The sequence below is a fragment of the Triturus cristatus genome, chromosome 10 (assembly GCF_964204655.1).
Source record: "Triturus cristatus chromosome 10, aTriCri1.1, whole genome shotgun sequence".
Taxonomy (NCBI): Eukaryota; Metazoa; Chordata; class Amphibia; order Caudata; family Salamandridae; genus Triturus; species Triturus cristatus.
The window spans coordinates 376430373-376455407 of NC_140593.1; the positions used below are offsets into that span (position 1 = coordinate 376430373).

General features: G+C 42.5%; 1 protein-coding gene across 1 annotated transcript in view; it reads right to left on the bottom strand.

Annotated features, from left to right (window-relative positions):
• The window catches only part of CREB5 (cAMP responsive element binding protein 5), a 1089524-nt gene that overhangs the window by 23745 nt on the left and 1040744 nt on the right, over positions 1 to 25035 (bottom strand). Inside the window, exon 8 of the mRNA XM_085631606.1 lies at positions 3235 to 3561. Coding sequence (XP_085487732.1) covers positions 3235 to 3561 — 327 coding nt within the window. The remainder of the gene's footprint in view (positions 1 to 3234; positions 3562 to 25035) is intronic.

The window sequence follows — 25035 nt, forward strand, 5'->3', positions numbered from 1 at the left end:
GGGGCGAGGCGTTAAAGCTTCACAATTGCTGGCAGTACTGAGGAAAGCACTTAGGACTTTGGGGGTCGAGGAAAAGGGTTTTGGCACGCACTCGTTTCGCATCGGGGCAGCGTCGGAGGCGCATGCGAGGGGCTGGGACAGGGACGAAATCATGAAGTTGGGAAGATGGTCTTCAAATTGCTACCAGCGTTATGTGCGCAGCGAGCCGGGGGGTGGGGCGCCATTATAAAAAAAAAAAAATAAAAAAAAAAACAGGCAAAAGAGGGACTTTACACAGGACAGTGGAGCTTTTTCAGAGGTTGTGGATAGGTTTTCATTCTTGTTTTTCTTTTCAGGTTCGGTTATGGGACCTCTGGCCCGAGAAATGTCTATCTGGATTGTGGGGCACTCGTTCGTGAGGAGGGCCCAATTGCAGGCGCAGGAGAGCTATTTTGGGGAACAGTTGGGTTTTAATAAAGATGTGTTCTCTGTGGGGTGGAGGGGTAGGGGGGGGATGCGTTGGAAGGAACTGATGCCGGTGTTGAATGGGATCTTACGGGCGGGTCGGTGCCCAGATGTATTGGTTCTTCATTTGGGGGAGAACGACATGGTAAGGGAGACTGGTTTGGCACTAATGCGGGCGATGAAGAAGGATCTGGCGTTGATCAAAGAGCGATGGGCGGGTTGTTCGATTGTGTGGACGGAGTTCGTCCCCCGGAGGAGTTGGAGGGGGGCGGTGAACCCAGGTGCGGTAGATAAGGCGCGGCGAAAACTTAATACTGAGATGGTGAGGTTTTGTCGGCATTTGGGGATTGACCGCGTAGCACACGGGGACATTCGTTACGATGCACGGGAGATGTTCAGGGATGACGGGGTGCACTTGTCCCGGATGGGAATGGATCTGTATCTTTTGGAGTTGAGAGAAGTGTTGGCGCGTCTGTTGGGAGTTTATAGGCGTTAGGTCCTGCGGGGTCGCGGTGCGTGGGGGGGCAGAAAAAGGGGAGGAAGAGGCGCAGTCGCCGACACTTCCCCCCTTTTCCTGGGTGGCGGGGTGGTTGACAATTGGCCGGGATTGGCTAGAGTTTGTTGTTAGAGGTTTGGTAATGTGGGTCCAGGGACAGGTAAAGGGTAGACAGGTTGGATAAGTTTAGATTAGAGGTTTGATAGTTACAGTTGCATTAAAGGCAGGTAGGGGTTACGGTCAGGGGAGTTTGGGAGTTGGGAAAGGCTACATGGTGTAGGATTGGGTTATATGTTGGTTAGGAATGTTATGTTGTATTTTTGGGGGATGGGGGAAATGATGGGGGGATCGTAGGGGTGGGGGGAAAACACAAGGGGTCAGGAGGTTATTGTATAGCGAGGCGTTAGTTTTGTAAGGCAGTGGCCAAGGAGTTAAAATTGTGATATGCACCTGTTTCAATAAAGCGGCCTTTTTCACACACAATAAAGTGTTTGGTGTCGGATTGCCCCCCTCTCCCCCCTTAATCTCCCAATGGGAGCCTGGGGGGCAGCCGAGCACCGCGAGGTCTGCCGCCCGGGCAGGTTGGGAGGGGGGAGAGGGGGGCGTGGCCGAACGGCCATTTTGTAGTAAATTGGGCTACATTTGAGGGATAGCCCAAATGTAGCCCAAATCCAGGGGCAGTAGCCCAAGAGGTATATAAGTAAAACGCGCGATATCCCAGCCACCATTTTAGACTTGGTGACCTGGTGGCTGGGTGCGCTAGTGTAAAAGTTTTTCCCACCCTCCCTCCCTATGGGTTGTGGGGTTTAGGGGTCCGGGTTCTGGGGGTGTTGGGGTTGCATTTTTGCGGGTTTTGGGGCAGCATTTGTTGGAACAGGTACATAGGGGCGTTTTGGTTGTATTGTCGCTTGGAGCAGGTGCAAGCGGGGTGGTTGACAGTTGGCCGGGATTGGCTAGAGTTTGTTGTTAGAGGTTTGGTAATGTGGGTCCAGGGACAGGTAAAGGGTAGACAGGTTGGATAAGTTTAGATTAGAGGTTTGATAGTTACAGTTGCATTAAAGGCAGGTAGGGGTTACGGTCAGGGGAGTTTGGGAGTTGGGAAAGGCTACATGGTGTAGGATTGGGTTATATGTTGGTTAGGAATGTTATGTTGTATTTTTGGGGGATGGGGGAAATGATGGGGGGATCGTAGGGGTGGGGGGAAAACACAAGGGGTCAGGAGGTTATTGTATAGCGAGGCGTTAGTTTTGTAAGGCAGTGGCCAAGGAGTTAAAATTGTGATATGCACCTGTTTCAATAAAGCGGCCTTTTTCACACACAATAAAGTGTTTGGTGTCGGATTGCCCCCCTCTCCCCCCTTAATCTCCCAAGCTCTTTTTTCGAGACATCAAAGAAATGTAATTGATGTGTCTGGACTCCTGAAGCGTTTTCCTTCCCTGCTGCATTCCAGTCCTCCCACTGCTCCCTCCCACACTTTCCACACATTTCGAAACCTTGAGGTTTCACCGTTCCTCAGGTGATTTGCTGTGCATCGAACGAAGGTGGTTTCGTTCCTGCCTTAAACCTAGGGAGGATTGCCAAAGCTAAGAACGTTTTCCAAAACGTACTGGTTTAAGAGACCGGGAGAATTTCACGCCTTGCTATTCCTATAATCATTTCAGGTCCTAACGCTGGCTACCACTATTAAGGCATTGTAGCACTTTCTCTTTCTAGGTGCCTTCTTGTGAGGACCTTGGAGTGCCATTAATATGTTATGTCTGCTGTTTGATGTGTTTTTTTTGTAAAATGTAGGTAGATAGTTTGCTCACTGTTTAATTTAGAAGTGGATTGTGTAAGTTCTACATTAGTCAGTGACCAAAGATCTACTATCAGTGTTAGTTAGTGTGAAAGTGAAATAAATTAGATTTTCTTAGTAAAACTAGGGTCGCTTGTTGTAACTCCCATTCAGCTAGCAGAGAAGCAATGTCTTCCCAAAAGTATTATTTATCTGTCTTTTTAATATTATGATAACTCTCTTCCCTATGAGATCCAGAGACAGGCAGCGCCAGCGGCTTCCTGTTCCACATCTCCACAAAATCTGAATTATATCTCAGTAGGTGTCAGGATTCTCTACTTCGAAGATAAATAGCCCATTCCTCCTTGCTAGGGTCATTCTAGCAATCAGGGGTTATTGCCATAACAAGTAAAGAATTACACGCCACTACTTCAGCTTTAGGTAAGACTGAAAACAATATTGCACAACAACACCATTGAAGAGGTTTTCAAGAGAGATGCTGAAGACCAAAAACACCTACCTGTGATTGTCCTCCGGGATGTAGTGGCGGGTGTGGCGAGGTTTGGTGATGGCCTGGGTGCGTGTGGAGATGTGAGTGGGAGTGGTGGTGCGGATGGCTCTGCTGGTGGTGTGGCGGTGGGTGTGGATGGTGTGGGGGATGCTGGTGCTGCTGATGCTGGTACGCATGATGAGTCGGAAGTGTCTGATGCTGATGTGGATGTGAGTGGATATGGTGGTGCGGTGTTTGTTCTTGCCGAGAGTTCATCATCTCCATCATGTGGCCCATTGAGTTCATGTTGCCATTTGACATGCCTGTTGGATGATGAGACAATGCTGCCTTCAACCGCTAGAACAAAAACAGAATATTGAGAGCTATTAGGCTTTCAGAAAATATCTTCACAGTGACATTGCCTGAGTTCATTTCTACAAATCCTCATGATTTTATAGTATCATGACAAAGAGAACAGAACTTTTAAGTGGTCTTTCTATGGCATATGCCTAGTTACCACTTCTGTTCCTCCACTCATCATCCCCACATTTTTAAAACTTTAGTTGTATAATTATTTTAACAACAGCATTACTAAATAGCTACAAACATTATACCACTTTCAATGCCACATAACATTACATTGTGATTTTGTAACAAAATATCAATTTTCATTTATTCATACTTTATTTCTTTAAGAATTTGCATTTTATGTGAAGTTATAGGTTATACTGTGCAGATTACCTGTACCAATTTAGATCTTATGTTTTGATCTTTCATTGTTTTTTTATCAATGTTAACATCTGTCCATTCTGAACCTGAGATAGATTTATGACAGTCCTGCACTCTTCTCTCTCTGAATATTACTCATGTCTCATTAAAATGTTGTTGTATGGATGGGTATCACAGTCCATTGAACTTCAGTAGCTGGTGAAAGTTGTTCTTGACAAAAGCCAATGCAGTGGAAAAAGCACAACTCCTATTCAGGCATATTATAGATATAAAAACCCTCTCCTCATTGTGGCTATTGACACATTTACCCCAATAATCATCATGCTATCATTGTATTCCCTCCCATGTGTTTGAAGTACTAATATTCTTAATTCAAAGACCAAAGCCTCCACTAAGCCAGGGGGTCTATTCTCCCTGCTCAACCAATATGGAAGTGAGGAAATACATGAAAAACATAGTTGTTTGGCTAGGACAGGGGAGGCACAGAGGTCAGTGGACTCTGACAGAGGTTGGTCACAAGGCCAAACCAGTTTCACTTCAGGTGTGGTTGCTCTGTCAATTCTAAAATAACCCTTTCCGTGCACATGAGACAGTGGAAATCATAAGGCTCTGGAAAGTTTCGAATTTTAGTTGTCTATATCTATAGAGACAGTAATGGAACCACCGAGATCTTATGATTAATCCAGTATTAGAGTTTGGTTTTCCCGCATGTACAATCTACCTCAGTACGTTTGTCTAGGCTGGGGCACGCACCTGGTCAACATAATGCTCCCTGACTATTGAGGGGGCTCTGAAGATCTCCAGGAGAGTGAGTGCAGTCACAGACTGAACCACCCTTATAGAGGCCTTCATGTCACCCATTATGGGACAAATTGCAGAGTGCCCGTGGAGAAAACCTATTAGTGACTCTGCTGAAGCACCTGACCTTCTTTAGTAGGGAACAGTGATGCCCCCATAGGGTGGTGCAGATCAAGACTGACCTGCCCCATATGTTGATACATGAGGGCTCCCTGAGCCCCCTGTGGTTGCTCCATTCAAAGTACTGCTCTAGTGTTGGAGAGTACATTAACTGTGGACCATCTTCAAGGATTCGAACAGCGAACATGTGGCACAGTTTCCCTGGCAAAGGGACTCCAACATGCACATGAGGTCAATCCAATGGCATTATCCTAACTCATTGATTGGTGATGGTCTAGGATGGCAGTCAAATCTACATAATTGAACCTTGCAGGCCAACATAAAGTTATCAGCCAATACACCACAAATTAAACTGACCAATATTTTACACATAATTAATATCTCGGAGAAAGTTATTGTTCATAGGAATGTTCAAATTAGACTTTTTAAATGTTAATATGAACCTGAATGTATACATCCACATTAAAAAGGAACTATTTAACAATCATTTTAAGTTCTAGAGCAGAAACACTTGTTCCTATAAAGGCTTTCCTGTTTTTTCTAAATAGCTGCATGTCTATGATTTGCTTTAGCGACGTGGCAGTCTAAAATCATACTAGAACCTGAGGGGCTTTACCAAGGTAATTAGTCCATTGATATGAGTTTTCTCTACCCTTTATTTCAATGATATTTGAAACTTTTTACTTTCATAACCCGTGCATCTCACTTTTAAAACTGTAAATGTTTGGTGTGTAGCTTTTATGTCTCTTACCTTTTATCACATGAAAATTGCAGTGCACAACTTGGATTCTCCACTTTAGACCTTTTTAAACTTGTATAGTGCAAATGTTTAACTTCCACTGTGTGATGTTTAGAAAAAAATAATATTGCGCTCTTGAACCGTTTGTAATGTGTTACTTTTAGTACCAAGATGCCTATAGGTGATAGTGTGATAATTGAATTTAAGTGTATATCAAAGAGTACTGCTCTAGTTCTCTTTAACGTATTCTTATATACCTTTGTGAAACGGCCCTCATATGAGAATAAAGTGGAAATATTCAAGTCATCCTTATATACAAATAGCATAAATAAAAAGAGCTGTGTCCTCTTTGTGCAGTTGTAAAGAAATTGAATGTTTTGGGACAGATTCTCAAAGACATGTAAGAATATGTCAAAGAGTACTCCTGTAATAATATGTGGAATACTCATAAATGCTTTTGTGAATCGACCCAAATATCTTGTGTAGCTTTTACATAGTGAAAGTTAAACTTTAATAAAAGTTATTATATTGTACAATTTGTTTTGTCTCCTTATCTTAGAACAGTTGTCACAAATACAGCAGCTAAAAGCAGCCATCAAACTATTAATTGTGGTGTTGGAAGTTTAATGCTACAATCTGACTAGCCGAAACCTGATTCTGTGATGTAATTGTTTTCCATTTGGAATACTTTCAAAGGAAATTAAGCATTATGCATACAAGAACATTGGATCACCTTTTCCACACTGAAGAGCCATTATTTTCAAGGAAAATACTAAAACAACATTCTCAGCAACATGCTAACAATATGTATACTTTAATTGTGATAACTATTAAAACATGCCACTTTTACACAGTATGATGTGTACCAACAAAAAAATAATAATAAATAAATATAATAGGCTCCCGCCCGCGGTATTCACAGAGTTCCCAGCGTTTTCATTCGAGGAAAACGGACATGGTCAGAAACCCGGTGGCAGGTTGAGAGGGTACACACCAGATTACTTTTAGAGCCCCCAGACCAATCGTAGGGATCTACGAAAAGGCTTGATGGTCATGGAAGAGAGGCTTGAGTATCACTAAATCATTATTATTTTTTCACTTGACACTGCAGAGTGACTGTTATTTTGATCCTGATGAATGCCACAAACCTTTAAGTCATCATGGCAGAAACATGTTCATCAGATAATAGGGTATATACATTAACCCTTCATTCACTATTATTTTAACTACTACCACTTAGGAAGGAGGAATAAACGGATTACCCCTAAGCGGATAGTTTTTAAACACACTAGTTGCACAGTTTTCATTCTTATTTTGCACTCTGCCCCTCCTCACCTATATGAGTTGGTAGAACTACTACGTGCTCTGCACTCCCGCTCCTTCCCCCTTGGGTAAAGTTGTAGCCCACACGGGGTACCTTGCGGTCCCTGTGTGTTGGAGGAACCCAATGATGAAGCATGTCACCCTCGGGTGAATGAGGGTTTTCGTCCACAACAAGGTTGTGCTTGTTATTTTTACCACTTTGGTTGCCTATTATTCTTTTCTTTTTTGCTACCCTATATACTACGTGTGAGATTGATACAAACAAAATAAGCCATCATGTATCTTGCACTCTGTAGCTTTTTTCAAATGTGTACCCCTTACACATTGTACCTTTTATGCTTTATAATTGGCTTGAATCATACATTTTGGGACAAATAGCCTCCATTATTGTAATTTCCATTGTTTAACTTTTAGGACTCGCAAATATAAAGAAAGAGTCATAATATTGTCATACTCGAATTTGAATAAATCAGAATTTACACAATATAAACGTGTGCCTTTTTTCACTTTTAAAACTTTAATTGATACTTAGTAGCTGTTTTGACTGTTTCTTTCATGAGCTTCAAACTTTAATTGTAGAGTTTAAAGACAGTGTAATCTGTACGGTGTTTAATATTTGACACAATTGTAGCATTTAGAGACTCATAATTTACAACAAATAAATGATCTATCATTCATAGTATTGGAACAGTAACTATTCAGAGTGTAATGTTTCCGGCGTATGACTCTTTTTTGTTTTTTTGTTTTTACTGAGCACATCTCTAGAAGTAATAACTTTGTAATTCAGAACTTTAGTGGGGGAAAAATGTGTACTTAACTTGTGCAATTATGCTACAATGAGGAGTCACTTCGTATCACAACTCATGAGCATAGCTAATAATAAATCTATGAGCTAGGAATTATGTTCCTTGATCCTCGACCTAGCATTTGCATGTGCCTTTTCTAATAATTATGTATATTGATCTTGGCATTATACCAGAATAATTGGCGAACGGAGATATGAGTACTGTGCTGATGGAAACTTGAGCTATACTCGGGTTGGCAGGCATATGACTGATGGATTTGCAGTACTTTAATTAGTATGCATGTTTGCTTTATCGTCCTATGCATGCTTGACATATGACTCCTTCCAGATCAAAATTACAGACGATATGCACGGCCAGCTACAATCACAACATGTGAAGTCCATTAAAATAATTTCTTCATAGAATATGGGATGTGATTTAATTCGATTATTTCAAAATTGTATTCTGACTACAAAGACATTGCTAAATAGGGCATAAGTGGTTTATCTTGAGTGCAAACTGCATAGCTACCCCTTTCAAATCCGAAAGAAAGCGGAAAACTAAGAGTATATAACCCATTTATTATTCATGTACAAGGCTGTGGCTATTACCGTTTAATGGGTTTCAGCAGTATACTGTAAATTGTTTTATTTTCGTTCCATAATCCATCCTAGCAAACCCATTTATCTGCAGATAGTAAAGTAACAGAGCCAGCTGAAAGAACTGACATGCAGCTGGTTTCAGTCGATAGAGGTCATGTCACTTCGGTCTGTGTATTTTACAAGCGCCTTGCCTGCTGTCCCCAAAGGGAGGGTGGAACAGCTGCGCTGGATCGCAGGCCTGGGGTGGGCCCAGCTATCTGCTGGACCCCACCCAGTCCCAGCGATGGAGCTACTTCTCCACCTAGTTCTTATTAACCACCAGCTATTTTCCCATTCGAAATTCAGAATGAGGTCAGTTCCGCAGCACATAGCAATCATCAGCCTACAACTGAATACCAATAGCAAAGCAAAGCATATGTATGCCAGGTGTATTCCTAAATTAACGCTGCCAAATAAAAACATGTGCAAAACTGCAAACATTTTGATTGCTATCAGGCCGAATTCAGGCCTTTAGGGGCATATGTATCAAAGGATTTTGTATTCGCAAACGCTGCAAATCACAAAAAAACAGCGTTTGCGAATACAAAATCGCAAAAGGAGATGTATGAGGCATTTCAGCCTCGCAATCTTAAGGAATCGCTAAGTTTGCGTAAGCATTTAAGAAATCGCAAATTGCGATTTCCTAAATGCAATGTAACACACACCCAAGTTGTGCGATTTCTCCTTAAGAAATCGCAAATTACCACCAACTTCAAGTTGGTGGTAAGTTGCGATTTCTTTGAAATATGCACTTTTTTTGCATATTTCAAAGTGCAATGTGGTGCACATACATGCCCTTAGGGCATGTATGTGCGCCATATGTGCACACATGGTGATTTCAGGGGTGCATCAGGGTGTCATCATGACACCCTTGCACCTTGGAAAATATTCTCAATTTGCGATTAGCAAATAGCGATTCGCAAATTGAGAAGGACTTACCATTCATTGCTATGGGCCTCCTAGCCCATAGGAATGAATGGGAAGGTATTCCTTAATTGCGATTTCGCAATTTGCTAATCGCAATTAAGGAATTTTAAGAAATCGCTAAATTTGTGCGATTTTTTTAAATACATCCCGTTTTGCAATTCTCAAATAGCGATTCTCAAAAAATCGCTATTTGAGAATCGCAAATGGAGATGATGATACATATGCCCCTTAGAGCCTAATTTAGCAAAGTTTAAATCGCCAAGAAAAGCTTGAAAAGAGTTGCCCTGAATGACATATGGATGACAATCTCTGCATTCAGCTACCTGCGCGACCTATTTACACAGAGCAAAGATGCCAGCAGATTGTGACTATACACCACCTTCAGAGGAATGAATAGGCGACAAACTGATTTCAGGTCCATTATCAATGAGGAAAGCTACCACTAACGTCAAGAGACAGAAAATGTGAAACAAAATGCATCAACTGTGAAATTAAAGAACCACGCCCTTTGTGCACACCTGCACAGAGTATGTTTAACTCAGCCACCGATCAATATTCAAACACCAACAATATCATTCACAAAAGAATAACAAAGATAGCATTTATTCAGAGCAGAAAAAACCCCGAAACAACAAAAAAACATAAATCAAACACTGCAAGTAAAGCAGTAGATGCACTGGGATGCCAAAAGCAGGCCACTGTGGCATTTCTTTCAGTGCACTGGAAAGCCTGAAGGAGCAGGAGGAATTTTTGTATAAATGAATGTGGTCAGTTTGTGCTCGATGGCATTTTACAGATATTTGTTGAATGTGAGGGAGCACGTGTCATGAATGTCTATATACCAGGTATATTTATGCACATGTATGTGCACCTCTGGAGTTTTTTTAATTTTTTATTTTGCCTTTGTAGCAGGGCATGTGCACATGGCGCCTTTGGCTCACTTGTGGGCCACTACTTGTGAAACTGGTGTATTTTCTTGTTTATATGTAGTTGTGGTGTCTTGCTCTGGAGTACTGTGGGCTGCGTAGTTTGAGTGTCTTAATTACCACCTATTAATAAAGTAGAAGGTCCCACCAGACACCCTCTTGAGTCAGCAACAATAGAGGGAAATTGTGTCTGAGCCTGTTTACCGCATAAGTGTAGGGTGGGAAAATTCAAGGGGAAATCAAAACATTTTAAAGCACACTGGTGCCTCTTAAGGGGCTATAAGGTTAGGGCAAAGCTACTCGTTTGCCATGTGATGGTGATATTTGATGCAGTCTGCCCAGGCACTGCCAGAATTTCAGATGCACTCGTTACCTGGGAAAGTTCCTGGTTTTTCTTTTTTATTTATTTCAACATATTTTATTAAATTTTTGTACATTAACATCTTGGCGGTTCCAGGTTTTTCGAGAGAGAAATTCTCATTTTCCTGCTCGGTAGCACTCTCTGTACTTTGTGTTTAACCCCAGTCTTCCATCTTTCTTTACAGATGTCTTTTCAAAGATTTTCTCACCATCTCTGGAGATTGTGATTCAAGTTACACACAGCAACATCATATTTGCATCTAACAGTGGTGGCCACTGCATAATGCATTCACTAAAGGTTACAGTGAGGTTTATTATATGAAGGGTCAGGAGTAAGAGATGCACAGCATGATATAGCTTATTAAATTAGGTGCGCAAAATCAGAATCACTTGTAATTCTTCCATCTTTCGCCCCATGCAGCCTTTTACCTGTAAGATATGAAATGGCATGATAGGAGGCACACGTTTTAATTAATCTGCAGGCGAACTTTACTGCAGAATCCATAGTTTGACTGTGCTAGCAGTGAAATCAAAACACAGGCCACACATGTTCACCTCCTTCCTGCAGTTTCATGTTTCGAGTTTGGGGATACCATGGTATTAGTTGATTGCCCGGTCAAATACATAGTCAAGGGCCCCTGAAACAGGTGGGTAATTATTAATTGCCTCGGAATGCTGTTTCCAATCATCATTATTGCGTAGTTTCCGCCTGTCTATAATTAGTCCAAAGTTCACGTCCATCTTGCAGTTGAGAGGAATTGAATACACTCTTGATTGGCAGGAACAACTCACAAAGAAGCAGTTGTCTGTGTCGTGGAGATGAACATAGAAACTGTTGAACATATCGTAGGTTTTCCGTCAGGTAAACCCACTGGCTCCCTTATTGGTGACAGACTAGTCCATTGATTGGTGCAGCCACATGCTCTGGAAGACTAAATCATAGTTTAATTGCCAATGGAAGCATACATGGCTTGGGGAATGGAATTTCCTGTGGATTGATACTAAAGAGCTGTCTCTTACACTGCTGTCGTACTTCCAACCCTAACATTGAGTGCCGCACTCAACGGTGACCATCAGTAATAGGATACTGTTCAATACATTAGGGTGAATTTGAGGGAGCATGCAGAATAGATTCCGTATAGTAACTGATTACAGTATACTAAATAAATAAAAACACAATTTTTAACTAAACCCGCAATCATGGGATACTATTCTGAAGCTACATTAAGTTGTGGGACGAGAAGGCAAAGCCGGACCAATGAAGGGCCTTTGATGAACGCCTCCCATGGGCGGGCCCGCCAGGAGTCGGAAGGCGATACATCCAGCAAAAAATTGCCGCAAGTCCACAAAATTAGAAGCAGGGTGGCATGGTTCAAACCCCCCAAAATATATTGCAACCTACAGGACTCTCTAAAATATTGATGAGAACATCTACTAGAATGTAGGCGAGTGCCAACGTACTTCTAGACACCATTATAACTGTTAATCACCTCAAATATGTTTTCTCTTATTTTTTATAATTTCACGGAATATTTTACATTCCGTCGCAAGAAAGCTTTATACAGCATTTGTTCACCTAGAGCTCGGTACCATGGAATAACAACAATCGTTCATTCATTACATCGGCAGGAAACAGGATGAGCAAACAAATTGTCTTGACATTTATCAAACATTCAGGGATAAAGATACACAATATGGTGACCTTTTTACTGAATTGCACCATTTGTAGCCCCCGCCCGCAGCTTTTTGGAAAGTTCAGAGGGATGAGCACTCGTTCAATGACCGGACGTTCACAGGTTAAATCTTGTTAAAGCCAATTTACGCATTTGACGCTTGTATGGTCAGTGTCACAATAACCATTAAGTTGAATAGTAGTAACACCTATTAACAGAGCTTACAAAAGGCACACATATGTTATGATGTGCTTTTGATAATCAAATCATAATTGTTTACGTTATATAAATAGTTTTAGTATCAACTGCAAGTATTACAATGGTTATTTTAACTATAGTGAACTAAGTTTTTTGAATAATTTGACATTTAATAGGTGAATAGAATTGTACGCTTTTGAATGGCAGATCACCACATGACTCTAGATACTCATGGATTACCATTATTAAAATGTCTACCACTTCTGTCCACCCAGTGGAGCAGCACTACGATTCGAGCACATTATGATTATTTTTTGCTTGTTTCTTTAATCTCATATCACTTTTTGATGCCACAAAGAAGAATGTTTTGTGTGATCACTGAATTGCTGATACTTTATTTCATGGTATGGTATAAATGACTGGACAGAATCTATGGCTTGGCGGTCAGATTCGTAGATACGTCACACAATTCAACAAACATACTTTTCTGAAATGTATCTTAGAAAAAGAATCTGTTCTGTACTTCTACACTTTTGGATGTGCCCATTGGGTCTTTCGTATGTCACACCCAAAATAATTGTGTGCTTCAAAATCAGTATGCCTTATCAGAGTTCGTACACAATCAACTTCAGAATACTTCTATACATGGATCATTAGGAATTAAAGAGAAAGAATGTGTTGTTCTTATTATAACTTCTTGCAAATTCAGCAAAAAGGCCAGTTTTATTTACACTGGATGAATAAAATCATGCAAAGGATTCACATGTTAAAGGTTCCAAAAATAAGCTACCTTCTACATATAGTTCAATTCAAATAATAGTCAATTTATCTAAGTATCGCTCAGGGAAAGGGTGAGGTGGGGCTCTCCTCTGAAATTGATTAACTATTCATCATATTGTAAATGAGTAGAGTAAGCAGCCTATGTAAATAACCCGAACTAGAACAGCAATACTGTTAGCAAACACGCTATTTGGAAAGACAATGAATTGCCATGGAATAACAATAGTTGTGTACAGAGAATGGAAACATTTCACAAATAGTTTTTTGAAAAACAAATGAGACTGCGAAGGTACAGAGAATTATGAAAAGACGGGGAAACTTGATGAGGAAGTGAGGGATGTAATGTGGTGGAACAGGAGGAGTGAATTAGCAGGATATGTTGTAAAGCGTCGTCCAATCGTAAGCTTTGTGGCAGTTACTGCAGTCTCTACTCTGAATCCTAGAAGCAGAGGGAGTACATTCCCTTAGGGTTGCATTAAAAGTGTGATTTCATATATCTATGTTGGCAGTAGCAACACACTAGCATTTAAAGATATGCAACTACATGAACAAACACAAGAATATATAATTAGTTTGGTGATATTTTATTTCCTAATCCTACCTTCATCAGAGCTTAAAATATTTCACTATTATTCAGTCAGGCAACAATCCGAATAAACAATGCCTTGTCTTGGATAATAATGAGAAAGAATATTTACCTGCCTTGCCAATAGCCTTCCTGGCCCAATACCTCTACCCTTGAGAACCATCATGGTGAATACTGAATGGAATGGTTTGTGTATTGCTCTCAGAGCTCATTGTTGTGAAGCAAAATGTGTTATTAAAGAGTGGCGTCTTACCCTGCCTTTACTGACAGATTACATTTCCCTTGATATAACATGAAACAGGAAGAAATAAAAGAGAAATATGTAATCCATTTTAAAGTTGAGAGAGTCCACGAATGACCAATTACAGGATTCTAGTCTCCGGTATATGAATTTCAATAGCTGTGAAGCCTTTCTGACCACCAAAAGAAAATATATGAGCTGGTCAGACTTTACAAGTGCTTGCCACACTCGGAGCCTTCTAGTCATGATAACACCTGTAAGCTTCAAGAAGCCCTGTCATAGTTCATGGAACCCTGTTTAGTAAGTCTGGAAAATGTGTCATTGAAGAACCAATTGAGTGGTACATCCATCAGCCATTTGTCCAATGTCAGGTGTCAGGAAGTAACGTCCCGTGCCTAAAGCATTTGCCTGTTCTTCCTTGATGCTCACTGTATGCTCCCAACCAGACAATACAGAGACAACTGTGCTTCATTACAGTTAAAGCTGATTACACTCACATGTCACCCATGAGTGCAGGCAGATCGAATATAATTTATGGGCACATGAATGAAAAGATCATCTGTGGAAGGTCATTAGGGTTATTGGGTTCCTAACATAATCCAAGCAGTGCCAAGACAGGAAGAGTACAGGTTGTGTAAACTAAGGTAAGGTGTATGGAGATAGTTTAATGAAAACAGACTGAGGGAATGGGAAAATAAATGAACATACCCACTGGCTGTGCTCATGTATCCTTACAAACGATTAGGAAGTGTTCGATTTAAAATGTATCGCAGACAAATTCACACATACACACCCTCAGTGCCCTATTTGCCCTGCACACCTTCAGCACACTCCACTCACCATTACTATGATCAGTCCTGTGCCTTATTTGAGTGCCTATCGGTAGTGCAAATTCTGATCCTCGCAACACGCCTTCTGATGTCTCATCTCACCCAACTGGTACAATAAACATCTGTTATTCAGTGCCAAGACCATCTGGGTGAACGTGCGCTTTACAAATACATGTTATTTTATGTGTTATGTTACCAGCCTGGTGTGCAGCATTCTACTCCTGTTGGACTTGAAAGTCCTGCCCCCTCCCTGATGTGCTGATCAGTATGAAGAGGTATCTTCCACCTTTATTTGCAACCCAACATCAGAGGAGCTTGTATCCCCTTCATTCACAATTCTGTGCAATTTTGTGCTGGGATAATTGTCCACTTGATTCTGGGCATTTTATTTTTCAGTATTTCTTTCAAAGCCATTTCCCTGCTCATATGTGTTTACTTGTTATATGACGTTATTTCTTATATTAGATTATCCTAACCTAGCATGTGATATTTCCAACCTGAACATGTTTTAATGGTAACAAGTTTATTTTTAGATATGCCATGACAATGCATCTATCAGTGACTTATTGTTACCAAGTGTCTAAAATATACATAGAATGGGATTACTCTCACCCCTCATGCTATTGGCTGTTTCTATTGGGTTCTTGCATTGCAATGCATAAGGGACCATTTTAGATCTGAAAAGTTCACAGAATCATCAAGTAAATTCTATATCTCATATATTGATATATACATAGAGGATTTTTTTTTACTTCATCAGGATTTTGTTTAGTGTTTTTATCAGGACTAAAAATGCAAGCCAGACTCATGGGCTTTACCAGTGCTTGTTCCGTATTTCCTCACGGATACTATTTTTTTCATTTGTTTATATAGCACTAACATGACCCAAGAGGGTATCAGAGTGCTTTACAAACAGTCAGGAACAAATGAGAGGGGGACAGTAGGGCATAACAAAAGCATGATCATGAGCGATACAGGGATTCACATGTATATATTTTAATCATTACGTTTTTAGGAAACATGAGCCTGGAGGGACACCTAAATCGGTCTCTAGGCCAGACCTTAAAACTTGCTCCTTGAAAAGCACCTTCACATTCCTGCTTTGAATTTAAACGTTAAAATCTAACATTTTCTGTATTTTGCATTTTATGAACAACATCGTCAAATGATTCTGTTGTATATTTCAGGTGCCTCTAGTAAAGATTTCTCTGTTAGAGGAACCTCATGTTTACAAAAAAGTACAAGCTACACGGATTTTAATTGGACACACCTTTACATTAATTTTCATTGCAACTATGGTACATGTACCTCCAGTCTTTCAAACAAAGTTCGTATTATGGCAGTGTGGCACACATTGCCATGCCAAGTTATTTTGTAACAAATACTTCGACAAGACTGAACCATGAAAGAAAGAAAAGGAACATTTTAATTTCGAGGGCGTCCCAATTTTCATCATGTTTCGCTGTTCTCATGGGGGGCGGAAAACGGTAGATGTTTTATTCCATGCCAATTTAGTGTCTATTAATTCATGTAAAGACAGCCTGGGAGCTATTTGGCATCAGAGCTGTGCTAGAACAAGATGAGAGAGAAGACACTACAGCACTATGATAACGAGCCACATCACACGGCGCACTTCGACAAGTATCTGTGAGCTTGAACCGCAGGGCTGGAACGCATCCTGCCAGCAAGGCAGACTTTCTTTCTCACAGGACTGCCTGGTCTTTACTGCGCAGCCGCGGCCGAGCACCTACGTAACCTATTATCGGAGCGGCCCGGTGAGCTCTTCTAATAGCGGAACTTCTCTCTGGAATTTAGCCTCGGTATGTTATCAGAAAGAGCAAAATATAAACAGGCAGCTCATTTTTCAAATGTTCTCTTGGCTAGTGGTAGCGACTCATAATTTATCATACTTTGGTGTCGCTTCAGCCGGCAGCTAAAAAGAATTATCTGTTTAGTAATTCAATTAGGCTGCTTATATAGCGGCGTGGGCGGGAAGGTGGAGGGTCAGGACTGGTTTGTCTGTGACCTCAAGAAAGTGCGCGATGACCCTTGAACTCTGTTTGGCGTGCACTGACTGCGGCGCGTGGGACGAGTCCCAACAGCTGATTCGAGCAGCGTCTCGAGCTGTGAGGTCGAAGCCTAAAGGGGAGGCGTGACAACGAAGAGGTCAGGGGAGATGCTCTCGCTGACCAGAGCTATATAATCGTCTCAGAAGAGAACTTCAATTTGTTAATGCAATAATTTCTACTGCATTCGTTCCACGAGGCAACCGTTTCTGCTTCCTATTAAAACAAGCATTTGCAATGCATTAGGTCTCGCATTTACGCGAGTTTGAGCTATTGACATTGCAAATAACAATGCCTATTGGCATTGTCATTTACAATGCCAATAGCTTTAACTCGTGTAACTGCGAGACCTATTGCATTGCAAATGCTTGTTTTATTTGTTTCCCAGCCCATTTGCAATGTCTGGAGACAGGATGAGTTTGGAGGTTATTTTTATCTGGGATTGGATTATGCAGATTTGGTACATTTTTGCAAAGCTGTTGCAGGTGCGAGTGTTTCCAGAGAGCGCAATTTCTTTTTATTTAAACATGCTTTGGGAAGGGGCTGTGGGCTGGAGCCAGGTGAGGGACACACTTAGCCGTGCCAGAAATCTGTAATCTGCCCATTTGAGACATGCATTGGGGCGGCATAAGACACGCGTCGCCACATTTCTCTACGTGTTTTAAGATGTAAAGAAAGACTGAGAGGTTTTTGCCCCCATTTCAGACACAATATTATTAATTGACGCTTGTAGAAAGCCGTGTGATCCTGGGCACATGTTTTTATTTGTTACCCGCCCTGTAGCCTCTAGTTCACAATTGGAAGTGCTCGGAAGCCAGTTAAACCAAGTGTTCTGCTTTGTACAATATTGGCCCAGTCTCTTCAGCCCGGAGGCGCCCAGAGGCAACCGAAATCTTGGCGGTGCGCTGCAGAAGGCTTCTTAACACCTGCACTTTTTATTCGTTATTACTTTATAGCGTCAAAGAAGTGCCCTAAAGTTGCCGTAAAGTGCCATATTGGCGTTATAGGTCCCCACTCGCTAAGTATGTAGGTAAAATACGCGGGAAGGGTTGATGCCAAGTGAGTTAGGCGGGCCTGGCCGCAGTCGCTGCCAGGGCAGGCTCGTCGGCCAAAAGAACATTCATCCAATCACAGATATCTTTGCTTTTACATTTTGCGAAGTTAGAGCCAGTGCGCAAACTTTATTGTGAGGAAGAGTGTAGGGGTAGGGGCGGAGGCGCCTGGCTCTGCATACAGTGTTTGGGCTGGCGAATGGCAAAGAGGCGAGCCAAAAGAGCGACTGCTGATCCCTGTTTGGACTCAATGCGCTGGAACTGTTGGGCAGTGTCTATGGGGGCATCTTTAGAAAGTGATTTTGCAGGAAGGTACCTGGGCGTGGGGAGGAGAAGGGGAGGCGTGTGTTCTGGCTAGGGAGCCATCAGAGACGGTACATACTTAAAAGGGTTAACAAGCAGGAAGTGGGATAAGGGAGGGGGTGACAAATGGTGTGCGGCCGCTTTGATGTCCTCAGTGGCCGCGCGGCTCACTGAGAACATCAAAGCGCCCGCGAAAGTGATCAGGCAGGCTGCCAAATGATGCGCGCGCCCAGCGCACATGCACTGTATTTGGAGGCCTGAAAAGCACTAGTTTGCACTTCCAGATCCCCCTTTTACAAAAGCTCTCGCGAGAGCAGCGCTAAAGCGCTGGCTCAGGCGAGATCTAAAAACGGCCCTAAATACAAGTCATTTAAAATTTTTATGTATTCTGTACATGAAACTTCTTCTTACTTTTCCTCATATAAAAATCGCACAAGACTGGGCGCATGAAAACAAATATTTACTGAAAAACATGACGGCTGATTCATCAAAATAGCAGGGATAGTAAAATGACGTCACAAGCTCTTTCACCCAGATTTTCACAAAAGTGTTAAATCTATTCCCACCTTCCCCCCTAGCTTCTGAGGGACTGAGACTTCGATCTATGGGGCGGGCTCCCTGTTTTAGTCATGACTGGATGGCGGGCGGGGGGCGTTGGGGAAGTAGGCAACTTGTTAAAAGGAACTCTTAGCCTGTTCCTGAAGAATGCAGGCAAACATAAACACTGAAAATACTACTGTGACATACTGAAAACATCACCCACTTAACCCTGATAAAAGGTCACTCACTGGACATATTTAGGATAAAGTTCGCCAATCGCATGTTGGCAATCATGTATTTGAGCGAGATTTAAAAGGGGTAGCTAAGAACAAATAAAGTATTCAACATGTAAAAAATGTTCACAGTTTCCAAGTCGCTCCATAGTTTGCGCATCACTTTCAGGCAGTGCTCATATTTTAGTCAAAATAGCATTGCATTTTCAGACTTGAAGTTTTTTGTTCAACGTTGTAAGAATAGACTCAAAAATCTAGACTATAGGCATGCACAGAGCATATGGCTTTAGGGCCATGCATGGCTGGCTAAAGGAGATACAGAAAGCCATGGCTGAGCTGTTCTGACTGGACCCAGGCTGATTTTCATGGGGTCGATCTTTGTCTCAAGAGGCACTGTGGGTGACAAACGATGGACTGGATCATGGCCTAATAGGTTGCAGTGGCAGAAACTTTTAAAAACATTACACCTATCGCCTGCGTGTTTCCGCAGTGATACACACTAAGTGCTTTGGGCATGGCCAGATGTGGGTTCCATGCTGGATGTGCCTAAGGACTGGAGCTAGATGTCCTTGAATTGGACTAACTAGTCCGAAGCCAGTCTGCAGGTGCTTGTGTTCCAATGTGGTGGGGATGTGACCAAGCCATTGTGGCTGGACTATTCCTATTTGAGAAGGACCAAGGCTGATTTGCATATGGCCGTTCTCTCTCTGAATTGACCAAGTGGGTGAAAAATGATGGACTGAAATGCAGCCCAAACGTTTCCCAAAAGCGGAGACTTTTACAGGCATTCCACCCATCACGTTTGCCTTTTCCACACATATCATTGGACCGGTTGCCAACTGGGTATGATAATATGAAAATTAAAAGGAAAGAATGAACATTCATGTTTGTCAGAAATTCTTGGACATTGTAAAGTCCATCATGTAGTTTTCTTTCTTTACAATGTATTTTTAATTTCACATACTGGATGTATTTGCAACAATAAAGCATCATAGAACATTGCTCTTGAGCTAGTCTTTCATTGCACTTGAAAGGTTTGGTGTGCTTATTTGTTTTACAGTGTGTATATTTACTGTGGTGAATTGAAAAGAACTACTCCCCCTAAGTTACGTCTACATTTGTTAGAGGGTGTGCCCTCAAGCCACCCTGATATGATTCAGACTGGTTGCAGTAATTAACAGCTCGTGGAATAAATGTGAGTGTGCATGTTTGTCATTTTTTGGGGCACTGACAGAAATAATTTATGTGATGGGGACCTGCCATTAAATAGTTTGAAGTTCAGTAGCTATGGTAATGCCAAGGGGTATAAACCATATAAAATAATTAGGGCTCTTGGACCCCTGTATATGTTTTGTTTTTGCCAGGGCCTTCTTGATCTCTCAGCCTGAAGGGAGCAAGTGCAGTGCGAGGAGTACAAGAAGGCAACCAAGGGGCCCTTCTAATGTACGACCACGAGAATCTGCACTATTTTTACATACTTTCTTGACCTGCAGCTTCCCTTTGTAAGGTCACTCCTACGTATATTCCTTTTGATTACTGCAATTTTTGGACCATAAGGAAATAGCAGCAATCCTAGGTATGTTTTGCTCATTGCATATTCCATACACAATGTTTTTAAAAACGGACAGTGAATCAATAAGGCCACATGCAACTGGTCACAAAAGAGGCTGACGAAAGAGAATACAAACTTAAAGTTGGATGAACAAGTCTATGGATCGAGTTGGAGACCTGGGGCCAGCTTGTGTAAAGTGGACTTTTCAATAGATCTGACAATTTGCAGCAGTGACAGGCATTTTTGTGGTGACATTTGCACTGACAACTAGTGCAAGATCACATTAACACTTTTTAAGCACTACTGTGATGTAGCATTTTCACCTACAAGTTTCGTTTAGCAGACAGGAACAATAAAGAAAGGTAAACTAATCTTTCTTAATTTAAAGAGACAAACCATTAAACAAGTAACACATCTTCTGTAAGAAAACACGCCCAGCACGCAGCTTCATAAAAATGTACCTTTCTTCACTCACAAGCATTCTTCTTATTTGTATGTTTAAAAATATTAGACAGTAAACACAACCCCACATTTTCAAAATTCTTGAAACCATTAATGCTAGTGTGCATGTTTGGCACCCCTTGAAGCCTGCCGATTAGTTTCTTGAGGAGACCAGAGCAAATTGTGTTGCAGTACTCGAGGAGTGCCGAGGCAAGCGCTCTTTAGTCAGTTTGATTCTGGACTCACTGAGGAGAAATGGGTGACTTTTCCAGAGGGCAGAGCTGCATGTTCACACACCTTGCCACAGTGTTTCCTCGAAGAGCAGAGGTGAGGTCTCTGTCACAATGAATTACCAAGTTTCTTACTTTTGGTGAGGTAGAATCTCAAATTACTAGACTCTGTTGTGGCGCCATAAATGCACAGGAATTGCTCCTTCATGCTGTCAAACACATGGTCCAAGCATGAGTTGAGGTTGGGTGGGTTTTCAGTACAGGTTCCTGAGTGGAAGGGGATTTGAGTGTTCTTGGCGTACATTTGGATGTTGTGTGGCACGGCACAGGTAACTGGGCATGTGGATGTTTCAATTTACCTGATTCAATCTTAAAAGTTGCTACTTGCATAGTAATTAATATCACAGATCATACTGATTCTAGGTGCTTGAAGGAACTGTTGAATCGTACTCAATGTATAGACCTTGGAAGTATAAATGCTCCCACCATTCCGCTCCAAGACCACCAAGATCATCTGTGGCATACCACAAGGATCCTCACTCAGCCCGACGTTGTTCAATATCTACATGGCACCACTCGCCCACGTCGCCCGACAGCACAGCCTCAACATCATCTCCTACGCCGATGACACCCAGCTGATCATCTCCCTCACCAAAGACCCTCTCACCGCCAAAGCCAACCTCCACAGGGGAATGAAGGCTGTCGCCGAATGGATGAAGGACAGCAGGCTGAAGCTAAACTCTGACAAGACGGAGGTCCTCATCCTCGGCTCCACCCCCTCAGCCTGGGACGACGCCTGGTGGCCCACCTCCCTGGGAACAGCTCCAGCAACCACCGACCACGCACGCAACCTGGGGGTCATCCTCGACTCCACCCTCTCCATGACCAAGCAGGTCAACGCCGTCTCCGCATCCTGCTTCAACACCCTCCGAATGCTCCGCAGGATCTTCAAGTGGATCCCCTCCGAAATGAGAAAAACCGCCATCCAGGCCCTCGTCACCAGCAGGCTGGACTACGGAAATGCCCTCTACGCAGGAACAACAACTAAGCTCCTGAGACGGCTGCAACGCATCCAGAACGCCTCGGCACAACTGATCCTCGACATCCCCCGACGCAGCCACATCACCCCCCACCTGAGAGACCTACACTGGCTCCCCGTCAACAGGAGGATAACCTTCAAACTCCTCACCCACGCACACAAAGCCCTACACAACGCCGGACCAGCATACCTCATCAGACGACTCAGCTTCTACACCCCCACCCGCAGCCTCCGCTCAGCCAGCCTCGCCCTCGCCACAGTCCCCCGCATCTGTAAAACGACCACCGGCATCAGAACCTTCTCCCACCTCGCCGCCAAGACCTGGAACACCCTCCCCACCAACCTACGACAGACCCAAGACCTACTGGCCTTCAGAAGACTTCTCAAGACCTGGCTCTTCGATCGGTAGCAGCTCCCCCACCCCCCCCCCGTGACCTGTCTGTTAAGCGCTGATATCAAAGTGCTTAACATATTGAGCCATGTTGCCAGATTATGCCTAATTGAGTCACAACAGAAACCTAAGGCCTCGATTTACTAAAATTCTGCAGCAGGGTTTGCATCACTTTTTTGGTGTGGCTCAATGCAAAATCCATTTTATGATTTACAAAGCAACGCAAATCTCCATTTTCGTGGCTTTGTATTAAACAAATAACACAAGGCACTGCATAACACTGGCTTGCGTTACCATGCGTCAGATATGCGTAACATCGGTGGTACATGGGCGTTCAGGTGCATCCGCTCATGCTCCGGGTCCCAAAGGCAGGTGGTCTTGGTTTCCCTGGGTGATGTCCCCTCAGCCAGCAAGGAGACTAGCAGGCCTTGGCCCTCAGTCCTGGTCTCAGACAGAAGCCTTGCAGAGCTTCCCCTTCTCACACAGCCCATCTGACTGCGTGGCAGATGACCATTTTTGGGGGACTCAACCTCCCCTTCTTATAGTCCTTTTCCAGACACCAAATGTAATTTAAGATCTGGGTCTTTGAAGTTTTATGTTGGGGGTTTTCTTCTTTTGAAGTGGGCACTTCTCTTTTTTATCTTCCTTCATGAAGAGATCTGCCACAGTAGACAAGTCTGAAGCATGTAGTCCACAACACAATTCATGGGAGCGACCAGAGTTCACACCTGCATGTCTGCCCCAGTGATATGTGCATCAAAAGGTTAATCACAGACCCCCCAGTCCTACTCTTTAGAATTCTCTTATCAGCCCCTAACAGTCATTCCTGAGATGTGTCCAGGCCCATTCCTTGTTATCTATCACTGACAGAACCAAAGAGCAGTCTTTTTAATTGTAAAGGGAGTCTCTTCCTTTTTCCCTCCTGTGTGTGCCCAGCCAGCTCACAGGAATGCAGCGATACACAAATCTGTCTTGGATATTCCTCTCCTCCTCATGTCTTTACCAGGCAGGGCTTGGCTTTCCAAAATGGATTCCAAGGTCTTACATACAGTGTACCATTGCAAGCACACTCCCTCCGTGTACATTCTCGGCACACTTTTAGTTCAGCGCTAATATCTCGGTGGATTTTATGCTCACATGTACACATGCATTCAGCACACACACACAGTCTGCATGCACTATTCAGCACTGCTATTTTTCTATCTTTAACCTGGGTGTGTTATTTCAAACACACACACTGCCAGCACACACAGTAACTATGTGCGCTCTGCCCAACACCTCACCCTTCATATTGTCCTCTTTCATGTGAACCTGTAGGCCTCACTCCAGTGACACAGGGTAAAAAAGTCCTGTTCACTACTACTGATCACTACACAGTATGCAGACACCACCACGCTTGTGCTGCTTAACACCTAGTGAAGGCAGTAGCCTTCCACCACAATGAGGCTAGCGCTTTGGGCACCCATCCCGGTCCAAAAAGACTGCAATACGTAAACATGCCTATGTTATGGCACAAATACACTCAAGACCTGGCTATTTTACTGAGTCCCTTGGTCCCTGCAAGCACTTGGATACCCGCTCAGGTGATTAGTTGGGCTATACAAATCGACCGATTGATTGATTGATATGCACAATCCGATTTCGCCTCTGACAAAATCAGCATTAGGGATCAAGACAAAAGTACAGTTGGGCACTCATGGCAGGGATACTCCTCTCTTACCATGCAGATGACTTTTATGTCCCAACAGATTGTAAACATGGGTTTGCAACAAAATGATAATGCATGTGCCACTATGCACTACCTATAAAATCATGCAGCAAATATGGGGCATTCAAGACAGATCTAATTTACTTTTGATGGCACTAGTGCTTTTCTTCATAAAATAATTATTCAATCAAAGAAAAAGCTTTTTGTAAACATGTTAACTAATAAACTAAAAGATAATTAGAAAATAAGGACCAGATGTATCATTATACAGATCGCAAAAATATATTGCAATTTCTGACCAGTACAAGATTTTGTGAACAGACCAATATACAGATAGGTTGGTTCGTAAAATTTAAAATCAGAATAAGCCACAATCCAACCTCCCTAATTACTATCCATTAGGTTGAGCACAGACTGCAACTCGTTGTGATTGGATGCAATCACATTGAGGGTGGAACACCAGGGTCAACAGACCACCATATCTGTGATTGCATTTAGATGAAGAAACATTTTTTTAAGCAGCTCGATTTCCTTGTGTTTTTTTAGTTTCTTAGAGAGTTGGATGTGGTCCCCTGGGCCATTGTCCACTCCCCCAGGAACTTTTTTATGCAATTCACAAG